General features: G+C 45.1%; 2 protein-coding genes across 2 annotated transcripts in view; both read left to right on the forward strand.

Annotated features, from left to right (window-relative positions):
- LOC137417722 (uncharacterized) overlaps positions 1-13641 on the forward strand; it is a 502198-nt gene that overhangs the window by 299266 nt on the left and 189291 nt on the right. The window lies entirely within an intron of this gene.
- LOC137417727 (uncharacterized) overlaps positions 1-13641 on the forward strand; it is a 191614-nt gene that overhangs the window by 127889 nt on the left and 50084 nt on the right. The window contains 2 exon segments of the mRNA XM_078777393.1: positions 6511-7180; positions 7265-7410. Of these exon segments, the coding sequence (XP_078633519.1) occupies positions 6511-7180; positions 7265-7410 (816 nt within the window).

Consider the following 13641-nt stretch of genomic DNA (forward strand, 5'->3'; position numbering starts at 1 on the left):
TATATATATATATTGTTACGGACGCGGTTAAAGATGTTATTTTGACCGAGCGGTGGTGTAACCGCGGCCGAACAGTTATTCCCCGACTAATACCCGATTTGCCCCAAACTTTGGCCGGATCGCGCCACCGCTATTCAATCGGGAAAACTCTAAAGCGACCGAATACAAAGAGGAAGAAGACGTACAGAAGAGGAATTGGATTTATTATTTACACATATAAGTAGGAAGAAAGCAGTCACATTTATTTACAGACGAGATTAGATACACAGTGCAACGCTAGCTTACCTACAGTCTTAATTAACCCAGGGACAGAACAAACAAGGACAGACTCACGCGGGGAATGATGATAGGACTGGCGGGAGATGGATGGCTGGCGGGATAGGGAGGTCCAACTCGTCCTGCAGCCGATCGACTCGTGGGCAGCCGCCGCTCCTTCGCGGCCTTGCTCCAAACTGCCGTCCAGGCCTCACGCTGCTGTGGCTGCAGTTTCGGTGGCTCCAGCTGCAGCAAATGCAGTTGCGGTGGCTCGAGCTGCAGTTCAACTCTGGACTTCTTGGTTGGACTCAACTCCTTGGACTCCCTCTCGTCTCTCGGTAAAGGCTCATCTCTTTTTGGAAACGCCCTGCCTGCGGGTTATATAGGCCCCACCCCTCAACCTTCGCGAACCTCCTCGAAGTTTCTGTCTCTCCACACCCTCTCCAAGTCCAACCCCTTGTTCGTGGTTGGTTGAGTGGGGCTGACTCACTCCTCCCCTCTATGGACAAGGTGGGAACCCGCCTTTCTTCCCCAACCCTGCCTCGTGGCCAATGGTGGATGAAGAGAAAACCGCCCAAAATGCAGTTGGCAATTGACGAAAAAGGGGAATGGAAGTTTTGGGAGTGGGAATGAAGGGAATCTATCTCTTTCACTGGTGCAATGGAGTATTTCAATTAATGGGAGACACAGCCTTACCCTAAAACACATAATAAGATATAACTATTGAACAGGGGTATTCTATGATTGGCTGTGGTGTGGATGCTTTATGGACTAATTATGGGACACCCTTTGACCTTTACACAGCTCCGGAGGCAGGAGGCGCAGAATAATAATAACAATAATAATAATACACACAATCAAAAAAAATACAGTCCTCATATCCGCAACTATATATATATATATATATATATATATATATATATATATATATATATATATATATATATATATATATATATATATATATATATATATATATATATATTGTTACAGACGCGGTTTAGATGTTATGATGGGCCGAGCGGATGGTCCAACCGCGGACCGAACAGTTACTCCCCGATTAGCCCGATTCCACCCGACGTTGACCAGATCGCACCACAGATATTCAATCGGGAAACCTCTAAAGCGACCGAAAGAGAAGGAAAAAAGAGAAGAAGACAGAGTACGGAGGAAGAACAGATTTATTATACACACCACAAGCAATGGATGGAAGAAGCAGTCACACAGTGATTCGTTAAGTTACACTATTCAATTTACTTAACCCCAGGACAACGATTAGGACAGACGACGTTCACACTTACACGGGGGAAATTGCAGGCAGGGATGGCGGAGGTGGTTGCTGGAGAGGGAGGCAGGGTCGGAGGTAGCAGCTCTCAATTCCTCGCGTTTTTGGCGGGAAAACCCTCGGTCGCGTATCCGCTGCCGATGCTGTAGATGTCACGCGCTGGCTCGGTCACACCTGTTCCTCTCCTTCTGGTGGAGCCGTCTCCCTCCTCTCAGCGCGCACAGCTCCAAAGCTGGTTTCCTCTCCGAGTACCTCTCCTCTTTGGCTTGGAGCGTCTCGCATCTCACCGCTCACAGCGCAGCTCACAGCTCCTCTCGTATGTCACCTCTTCGCTCATCTCCCATCTGGTGAAGCAGTCCCTACCAGTCGTTTTTATCACTCGGGGCGGAATCAAGCCGCCGGCTGCGAGGGCACGCCTACCGGGTCGCTAACCGCGGTGCTGGTTGGCTGTTAGGGCTGTCCGATTCCTCCTTTGCTCATGACGGCGTGCCACGCCTGTGAGTTGGCGGCTCCTACCCCCCTCTTCTCCGAGATGAGCACATGGGCAATGGCGGCTTGCGGGATTGAACACCACTCGCACCCCTTTTTAAAGGAACTTTGGAGAGCGGAGATGTTTGGGGAAATTGAAAGGGCCTACGCTTATTTTGTTTGATACAATGCAAAGTCAATCTAGTGGGAAACACATATTTAGCCTACATAGAATAAGGAAATACACTATTTAAAAAGATATATCGTGGCCTGTGTGTAAGTTTCATGGAATTAACTAGGAGGACGGCTGCGACCATTATTTACATTACGAGGGTGTTACACACAACAAAACCATACTTTTCACATTCGTTACACTTCCTCCAAAATTGTTACACTTCTCAAAAACCGTTACACTTCTCAAATTCGTTACACTTCTCAAAACCGTTACAATATATATACATATCCTTTTATAATTCCACATTAGTATGATTCTACATGGTGCCCTGTCTTCCAGCATGCATTGAAATTGGTTTAAAATACCTTTAGTCAGTGCAGTATACTGTTTATTCTACCAGGTGAGCGCCAGGGTTATTGCCCCTATGTTTGAACTTATCAAGCAGAAACCTCAGAAATATGTTCCCCATGACTGGATGCTAAATTGGTCTTTTGACAATTGCGAAACGTCACATGATTTGGCAGCAATAAATAATTCAACAGGAATCTAAAAACCTATCTCTTGTACCGCTTCATTGAATGACTTGAACCTTTAAAATAATGTCGAGGTTGTCAAGGGGAATACGTGGGTAAAATTTCAACACGATTAGTTGTACGTTCTGGAAGGTAGAAGTTTTTATTGTGTGAAGAAGAAGAAACAGTACAATTTATCTTCTCCAGCCTGGTGACTTTTCAGGGTAACTTTAATTATGATAAAAGTGGTGTTGTATCAAAGCGGGGAGGTGGAGGAAACTGGTCATCACTGCCAGCAGTTATAAAGTGGCAGTTCTAGTTTACTTTAAAAGTTGTTTGTTTCATGTGCATTAATAAAAGCTGTTAATTTAGAATAATAAACACATAAATTATCACTGATAATAATTGGATGAATTTATCCTCAAGTATGAATATCATTGGAAAAACCTAAACTTTTGAGTAGTACTGCATACGTATTTCCATCAAGAATATTGTCGCATCCCCAGGGTTTAGACCCTGAGAGGACGAATGGCCGAAATGAGCTTTAACTTCGAGTTGCATTTCGAACCTTGGCAGGATTATGTTTTTGCACGCGTGGGAACGAAAAGGCCTTATCTGATCGGAAACACACAGGGTTATTCCGAACCCACAAAAGAAAGAAACGAACCAGTACAGAAGTTGAAATTCAACAAATAGAAATTTATTTACAGTTATGTAAAAGACAATGAAAGGTGAGGTTAAACTAAAATTCTGAAATGAGGGACTCTCCGCTCACTCGTATACAAACAGGGGAAAAGCTAATGAAAATAAAATGGTGTTTATAGTGCCGGCACTTGGCGTTGTTGTTCAAGCGAGAGCGTCGAATGAAGCCGGCAGCGCGAAGTGGCTTGCACCTGCATGCTGGAAAATTGCCAGATGGCGATTAGCTCCTCTACGAGTCGCCACAAACGTGAGGTGATTTTGTGTGGCCGGTCCCCTTTTGCATTTGTCTTCCTCCGACCGACATGCTAAGAGTTTCTCAAACTGCCGCCGTATTCCTTCTCCTCACAGACGCACACGCGACCAAAACCCTACCAGCACGACCCACGCCCGCCTTCCATCAAGGCACCGAGACAAAGAGATCGACGGGATGGATTCTTCTTCCTCTGTAACTATCCAAGGCTTCACAAAAGGACGCAGCACAGCCACACTTGTTTGCCAGTGCGACCAAGACAAAAAGAGATGAAGACAGTGAGATGCGGCCGCTCGCAGCCAAACTCAGGATGAGAGACTAAGATGGACATACTGCGTCTTTTTCCTCCAGCTCTCGCATGTTTGACGATGACGTCACACTCTGTCTAGTCATCAAGCGCTGCTCAATCATCCCATCGTGCCTCCACCAATCAAAGGCCGGGGTGCGGCCTCCTCATTACGGGTCGGCGGTGGACGGAGTCCAGTCCTTCTTCGGGAATGTTCAGATGATGTTGGTGGTTGTGAAGGGGATTTACGTGCGACTTTGAGTCCTTTTTTTTTTTTATAGTTGTTGTTTTGCTGAGCCCTCGATTTCCTGGCTGGCCGAATGTAATAGTGACTTTAGGGAAAATCACAAGGACGCAATCATCTACAGGGTAATTTAACCTTACAGACACTATAATTAATGAGCACAAAACCACCCTCCTTCTGGCGACATGCAAACGCCAACCCAGACAGACGGCCTACTAATGTACATCGTGATGGGTTCTTCGCGGCCTACGGAGCGTGCAAATCTACACATTCTGAACTTTGAGGTATTTCATGCCTACCCCCCCCCCCCCCACACCCCCTCCCACAAACGTAACAATATGTTTTTATTTTTCTCAGGTGAAACAAATAAATACATGTGAGAATTGTCTACAGTCACGTGAAAAAGTAATTACACCCCAAGTAAAGTTTTGACTTTTTCAACATATTTCAACATACAGCTATTTGATCTTCATTTCAACAATATTGATAGATAAAGGTGATATAATATAACAAATATCATGAAACATTTACATTTTGTAGTGCATTGTATAATTTAAATAAACATAATTGCAAATTTCGCATGTGGAAAAAGTAAGTACACCCCTACATTTATCACTACTTCAAACACCTAAAATTAGAATCAGGTGCACCAGCTCAGGAGCAAATAATTAGAACATCGCGAGAGAGGATCTTGGAGGAACCTGTCTTATTTAAACCTCAGACATTTGGTTTGGTTTGCTCTTTGTTGTTGAAGTGTGCGGCATCACCATGCCTAGATCAAAAGAGCTCTCTGAGGCCTTCAGAAAGAAGGTTATAGATGCCTACGAGTCTGGGAAGGGATTTTAAAAGATCTCCAAACAATTTGAAATCAATCATTCGACTGTCCGGAAGATCATCGACAAGTGGAGAAGATTCCAAACAACTGCCAACTTGTTCAGGCCAGGCCGCCCCAGCAAGTTCAGCCCGAGAGCAGACCGCAAGATGCTGAAAGAAGTCTCTAAGAACCCCAGAATGTCATCACGGGACCTACAGGTAGCTTTTGCCACTGTTGATGTCAAAGTGCACGAGTCTACCATGAGAAAGAGGCTGCACAAATTTGATCTACATGGGAGGTGTGCCAGGAGGAAACCTTTGCTCTCCAGAAAGAACATCAGGGCAAGAGTAAAGTTTGCCAATGAACACCTAGGCAAAGACCAGCACTTCTGGAACAATGTGCTCTGGACAGATGAGTCAAAGGTCGAGCTATTTGGCCACAGTACCAGAAGACAAGTTTGGTGATAACCAAAGACAGCATTTGACCACAAGAACCTGATACCAACTGTAAAGCATGGTGGTGGAAATATTATGGTTTGGGGCAGCGTTGCTGCATCAGGGCCTGGGCAGCTCACAATCATAGAATCCACGATGAATTCTTCATTGTACCAGAGGGTGCTTGAGGATAATGTGAGGCCATCTGTCGGAAAGTTGAAGCTCAACCGAAGGTGGACCTTGAAACATGACAATGACCCTAAACATACCAGTAAATCCACCAAGAAATGGCTGAAAAGAAATAAATGGAGGATTCTCGAATGGCCAAGTCAAAGCCCGGATCTAAATCCCATCGAGATGTTGTGGGGGGATTTGAAACGAGCTGTGAATGAAAGAAACCCCTCAAACATCACACAGCTGAAAGAATTCTGCATGGAGGAATGGGCACAAATTTCTCCCAGTCGATGTCAGAGACTGGTAGACAGTTATAAGAAATGCCTACTTGAGGTTGTTTCTGCCAAAGGGGGCAAGACCACCTATTAGAGCCAAGGGTGTACTTACTTTTTCCACATGCGAAATTTGCATTTATGTTTATTTAAATTATACAATGGACTACCAAATGTAAATGTTTCATGATATTTGTTATATTATATCACCTTTATCTATCAATATTGTTGAAATGAAGATCAAATAGCTGTATGTTGAAATATGTTGAAAAAGTCAAAACTTTACATGGGGTGTACTTACTTTTTCACATGACTGTATGTTTGTCAGAATGATGTTACGAGTATTGAACAGAATCTGATATATTTTTACAGGTCATGTGATGTTGTATTTACAGGTAAATCCAATGAATCTACAAGGGAGACTGCACCTGCTCATATGAACGATGCAGGCATGCATCCGCAGGACTCACCAAATGAATCCAACACGAAGACTTTTTACAAAGAAGACAAACCAAATGAGGAAATGTTTGCAGAGAATAACTTTAATAAGGCTCACAAAGGAAAGAAAGGTGAACGTTTACACAAATGTACAGTTTGTGGAAAATCTTTTAATTGGTTATCCACCCTTAAAACACATAGGAGAATTCACAATGGCGAACGCCCATACAAATGCACAAGTTGTGGAAAATCTTTCAATCATCCTTTCAACCTTAAAAACCACATGACAATTCACAATGGCGAACGCCCATACAAATGCAAAAGTTGTGGAAAATACTTCAGTCATCCATCCACTCTTAAAAAACACATGGTTATTCACAATGGTGAACGTCCATACAAATGCACAAATTGTGGAAAATCTTTCAAGCAATCCTCCATCCTTAAAAGACACATGAGAATTCACAATGGCGAACGCCCATTCAAATGCACAAGTTGTGTTAAAACTTTTAGTCAGTCATCCAACCTTAAAAACCACATGAGAATTCACAATGGAGAACGCCCATACAAATGCACAAATTGTGGAACATCTTTTCATCAGTCATCCCACCTTAAAACACACATGACAATTCACAATGGTGAACGCCCGTACAAATGCACAACTTGTGGAAAATCTTTTAAGCAGTCCTCCATCCTTAAAGGACACATGAGAATTCACAATGGAGAACGCCCATACAAATGCACAAGTTGTGGAAAATCTTTTAATCGATCATTCAACCTTAAAAACCACATGACAATTCACAATAGTGAACGCCCATACAAATGCAAAAGTTGTGGGAAATCCTTCAGTAATCCATCCACCCTTAAAACACACATGAGAATTCACAATGGTGAACGCCCATACATATGCTCAATTTGTGAAAAATATTTTAATCGATCATCCACCCTTAAAACACACATGAGAATTCACAATGGTGAACGCCCTTACAAATGCACAACTTGTGGAAAATCGTTTAATCGATCATCCACCCTTAAAACACACATGAAAATTCACAATGGTGAACGCCCTTACAAATGCACAACTTGTCGAAAATCTTTTAATCAGTCATCCACCCTTAAAACACACATGAGATTTCACAATGGTGAACGCCCATACAAATGCACAACTTGTCGAAAATATTTTAATCGATCATCCACCCTTAAAACACACATGAGAATTCACAGTGGTGAACGCCAATACAAATGCACAACTTGTGGAAAATCTTTTAATCGGTTATCCAACCTTAAAACACACATGATAATTCACAATGGTGAACGCCCTTACAAATGCACAACTTGTGGAAAATCTTTTAATCGGTCATCCAACCTTAAAACACACATGAGAATTCACAATGGTGAACGCCCGTACAAATGCACAACTTGTGGAAAATCTTTTAGTCGTCCAGACACCCTTAAAACACACATGAGAATACACGATGAAGAGCGTTTATACAAATGCGCAGTTTAAGGAGAATCATTCATTCACTCATGGAACCTCAAAAAACATTTTAGAATTCACAATGGAGAATGCCCAGAGAAATGCACAATGTGTGAAAAGCTTGTTATTCAATCCTCCATCTTGAAGATACCATTAGAGAACAGGGCCATTGGGAGATCTGTGGAAGGGAGAGGGCTGGGGCGGGGTACACGGGATAAACACATGGACACTACAAGGACTTTCAGGAAAGAAAACGGAATTTGAAGGAGTTGCGCTTGGGTTTGATTTGCGGGTGTAGAAAAGATCAAGGTTTTCGATGGGGGAAGATATGAGATGGTGGTGAACAGCTGAAGACCTGGAGGGAGCAGTGGGATTGAAGAGAGTGTGGGAGTTTACTTCAGAGGACGGAAAAAAGACAAACTAGAACGCAACTCAGTGGAGCGCATACTCCCGCCGTGGGTCAAGTTGGAATAATACGTTTTGTTTAACATCCCCTCCCCAAAACAATAAATGAAAAAGAAAGTAGGCCCTAACTGTCAGATAATTTATTTTTATATATCTCGGAATTAGAGGAGAAAAACATAATTTAAGAATAAGAATAAAAGCTTTAATGCAGTAAAACAGAAAAATTAATTCCCCCAAAAATTCCTGGATCCGGAATAATATCCTGAGCTTCACCAAAAAATAATCAATTCTTCCTTATCCCAAGGGCAATCATCCCACCAACTTTCATTCAAATCCGTTCAGAACTTTTCCAGATATATTGTTCACAAACACACGAACATACGAACACACACACACGGCCGGACACGATGGAATGCATTACTCCCTGGCGGGAGTAATAAACCTGAAAATCGCAGAGCCAGAATTATTTATTTGGTCTGGGAAGCCCATGCGAGGTTTCTTCTTCTTGAGCGGGGTTTCCGCTTCCGGTCCGGTCTGAAGAGGACGCAGGCGTCATATGCTCGCCGCTTCTTCGACTGGGCCACTGTCTGTGGCTTGCTTTTTTGGTGGTCGTGCGGATTTTTTGGCCATTGAGTCTGCCCTCCGCATAGTCCCGACTCTGCTCCCTGCTTCGCCTACCCGGCTCCTTCGCCTGCTCGCTGTTTCCTCGGGCACGCTCTCGTGGGTTGTGTCCCTCGCAGCGGTGTGGCGGCGGTTTTCCCGCCGTGATCTTGATTTGTAGCGGCGGCGGTTGATTGCCGCTGCATTTCCCGCTTTGCCGTGATCAACCTTGGCCTCGTGATCGTCTCTTTGCTCCTGTCTGCCCTCTGCTTGGTCCCGACTCTGCTCCTGGCTTCACCTACCTGGCTCCTTCGTCTCCTTTGTTTCCTTGGGCCTGCTCCCGTGCGTTGGGATCATTGTTTCACCTCAACCTCAACCTTGGCCTCGTGCTCGCCTCTCCGCTCCTGCCTGGCATGGCTCTGCGGTACTCCACCGCAAGGCTCCTTCTGCTCAATACCCGCTCCACCCCATCATGCATCTCTGCCATCAAATCAAATGGACTCCTCCGACGACCCAGGTACATTCACCGTGGCTCCGGTCGTAAGTTTGTATATGTACAATCAGGTCACTCCATCCCCGTCCTCTGGTCGGCTCAGCGCACTCCCACTCATCGTCCCAGCGCACCTAGTCACGGCAACGCACAAAATCGCATCTCCTGCCTGCGAACCCTGGCTAAATCACCTGAATTCATCCCCGCTGTTCAAAACAACATCAAGCTCACCCTGTTCAACACCCGGTCCCTCAACAACAAATGCCTCATCCTCAACGACTACATCCTGGAGAACAAACTGGACTTTCTCTGTCTCACCGAAACCTGGCAACAACCACTTGACTACTACACGCTCAACCTCACCACACCCAATGGATATTCCTACGTCAATAAACCACGCTCGGAGGGCCGAGGTGGTCGAATTGCCGTTATCCACCGTCAAGACATCAGGACCAGCCTCATCCCCATCGCCTCATCCTCATCCTTTGAACACCTGGCTTTTTAACTCTCTGGTCACATGCAATCAGTCATGGCTGTCATCTACTGCCCTCCCAAACCACACCCATTATTCCTGTCTGACTTCTCCTACTTTCTGAACCAGCTATGTTCCCTCTCCCCCTCAATCCTCCTCCTTGGTGATTTCAATATCCACATGGACTCCACTGACTCCACAATAACCACTGACTTCACTGATTTACTCACCTGCTTTAACCTCACCCAACATGTCAACTTTCCTACGCATATCCGTGGTCACATTTTGGACCTTGTCTGCTCCACTGGATTAATTTTGCACCATCTCTCTGGCTCCAACCTCACCCTCTCTGACCACTTAGCCATCACTATGACCATCAACATCCCCACCCCAACACCAAGACATTATCGCACTATCAACTTCCGTAAGCTAAACGCTCTTTCACCTACCTCATTCTCATCCACCCTCTCTGAAAAAATGTCCACTTCTCCCTTCATTGACCTCCACACCCCTTCCGACCTCACTGACTACTACAACCACACTCTCTCCTCCTGCCTTGACCAGCTTGCGCCTTTAAAAACCAAAACAGTTTCTTTCACCCATTCTGCTCCCTGGTTTACCCCTGAACTCCGCCTGATGAAAACTCGTGCTCGCCAACTTGAAAGACTCCGCAATAAAACAGGTCTCACAGTTCACTCCCAAGCCTACAAGGACCACCTACAACACTACAAAGATGCCCTCTCCCACGCCCGCTCCGCCTACTACTCTCAAATTATCCACTCTGGCTCCGGAAACCCAAAAGCACTCTTCTCGACAATAAACAAACTCCTCCGCCCCCTGGACACCACCATCCAGTCATTCACAGTAGACAACTGCATCTCCTTCCTTTCTTTCTTCCAACGCAAAATTGACAACATCTACAACAGCTTGACCACCGCCGCACCCGCTCCCCCTCCAACCACCTGCCCCCCCCCCCCCCCTTATCCTGCCTTCCCCTGTCTCAATTCTCCCCGGTCTCCCCTACTGACCTCTCTGAACTCCTCATAGGAATGAAAACTGCCACCTGCACTCTTGACCCCATCCCCTCCAGCTTTGTCAAGGCCTCCCTCCCTGCTCTCTCTCCACTTATCATTGCAACAATAAACTCCTCCCTATCTACAGGCATCGTCCCACCATCCCTCAAAATTGCTGCTGTTACCCCCATTCTAAAAAAACCTGGTCTAAACCCTGCAACCCTAAACAACTTCAGACTCATCTCCAACCTACCCTTTCTGTCGAAAGTTTTGGAACGCGCTGTAGCCACTCAACTCAAACATCACCTCTCTGCCAATAACCTGTATGAAACATTCCAATCCGGATTACGCTCCAACCACAGTACTGAAACTGCTCTCCTCAAAATCACCAACGACCTTCTCCTCTCCTCTGACGCTGGCAACCTCAACATTCTCGTCCTCCTCGACCTCAGCACTGCCTTTGACACCATCGATCACACCATCCTCCTCACCCGACTTGAATCCACCTTTAACGTTACCGGCACTGCCCTCTCTTGGATTAAATCATACCTCTCTGACAGACGCCAGTTCATCTCCATCAATAACTGCAAATCCCCCACTGCTCCCCTCCCCCAAGGTGTCCCCCAAGGTTCAGTTCTTGGCCCTCTCCTCTTCATCCTTTACCTGTCCCCCCTCGGTCACTTAATCCGCCGTCATGGTCTCCAATTCCACTGCTTCGCCGATGACATCCAGCTTTTCATCTCCACCAAGTCCGTCTCCACCGACACCCACTCTATCCTGACAAACTGCATCTCTGAAATAAAATCCTGGCTTCAAATCAACTTCCTCAAACTAAACTGTGATAAATCTGAAATAATCATCATTGGCCCAAAAACGCTCACAAAATCCACCCATAACTTTGCCCTCAACATCGACGGTATCCCAGTATCCACCTCCCCTCTCATCCGGAATCTTGGCGTCATCTTTGACCAAACCCTCTCCTTCGACAAATACACTAAACAGATCACAAAGACAGCCTTCTTTCACCTGAAAAACATCGCCCGTCTCCGCTCATCCCTCTCCTCCACGGCTGCAGAAACCCTCATCCACGCCTTCATCACCTCCCGTCTGGACTACTGCAATAGCCTCCTCTATGGTTCACCCTCAACAATCACCAATAAACTCCAATACATTCAGAACTCCGCTGCCCGTCTACTCACCCATTCCCGGACCCGTGACCACATCACCCCCGTCCTTTACAAGCTTCACTGGCTCCCCATCTCCCAGAGAATCCAGTACAAAATCCTCCTCTTGACCTACAAAGCCCTCCATAACCTGGCCCCATCCTACCTGGCTGACCTCCTCTCCAGACACACTCCCACCCGCAACCTCCGCTCTGCTGGTACCAACCTCCTGACCCCCCCCCCCCCCCCCCCCCCCCCCCCCATCCAGACCAAATTCAGATCCTGGGGGGACAGGGCCTTCTCCATCGCTGCTCCCATCCTCTGGAACTCACTACCTCACACCATCAGAGACTCCTCCTCACTCACCACATTCAAAACATCACTCAAGACCCACTTGTTCAGCACTGCATTCAACATTCAACCCACAGCATTTAACCCCTGACTATCACTTCTCCTTCTCCCTCCTTTTGCTTTAAATATTTCCCTATTGATTCTTGTCTTTTTGCAATTGTTGTTTTCATGTTTTGTTATGCATTATGTTTTGCACTCTGTCAAAGCGCCTTTGGGCTTCATGAAAAACGCTATACAAAATAAATGAATTATTATTATTATTATTGAGCCTCTCACAAACCTGGGTGAATATGCGATCTTTTTTTAAAAAGTCGGAATTTTGCCAAATTTGTTTTATTCATTTGTTAACAAAACTCAGCCATTGACAAATCTGGAATTATAATTTATTTGAGGTTCAAATTAACCCGGGAGGTTGTGTCAAACGATACCTGCAAGTCTGTTCATGTGATAAATAATTAATCGTCCACAGTCGGAGACTTCTTCTTCACGCAATAACAACTTATAGCTTCCAGACCGTACATCCAATCATCTTCAAATTTTGCAAACTTGTCACTCTTCATGACTTCTACTGCAATATGAAGTTTCACGTCGATCAATGTAGTGGTTCAAGAGATATAAATGTTTTTATTACTTGCGTTTAATTAACGATATCTGCCAAACCACGTGACCTATCGCAAATTCCAAAAGGACGTTTTAGTAGACGGATATGCTGAACAGATCTGTGAAGTTTCCCCTAGATAGGATCACAAATGAGGGAGGAGCTAGGTTTTAAAGGTTTGTGCGTAAAAACGTCATAACTCTGAAACCATGTGATGCATGACGTCATGCTCGCTGACTTTTTTGTTCGTCATGGGTATGCGATTCTACCTGCAAAGTTTGGCCTCGATTTGTTCACGCGTTTTGGAGAAAATTGGATTTTAGTGTTTTTCATGCAAAACAATATGGCGACCGAACCACGTGATCTGTGACGTTATAATTACCATTAAAATATTCTGCAGGCCGAGTCCCTCCTATGGTAAAAATTTGCTCTCAATCGGTCCAATTATTGCAGAGAAAATGCTTTTAAAAAGAAAACAGAAAAAAATCCCCAAAAGAATTCCTGGATCCGGGATAATATCCTGAGCTTCACCAAGAACTACTCAATTCTTCCTTATCCCAAGGGCAATCATCCCACCAACTTTCATCCAAATCCGTTCAGAACTTTTCCAGATATCTTGTTCACAAACACACGAACACACACACATGGACGGCCACGATCGAATGCATTACTCCCTGGCGGGAGTAACAAAAGAGTGAGCACAGAGTCTTGATTTTGGCAGTTTCACAGAAGAGGGTTGTTGACAGATATTGTGCATCCTGCAGAA

Source organism: Myxine glutinosa, chromosome 5 (assembly GCF_964187855.1).
Source record: "Myxine glutinosa chromosome 5, kmMyxGlut1.1, whole genome shotgun sequence".
Lineage (NCBI taxonomy): Eukaryota > Metazoa > Chordata > Myxini > Myxiniformes > Myxinidae > Myxine > Myxine glutinosa.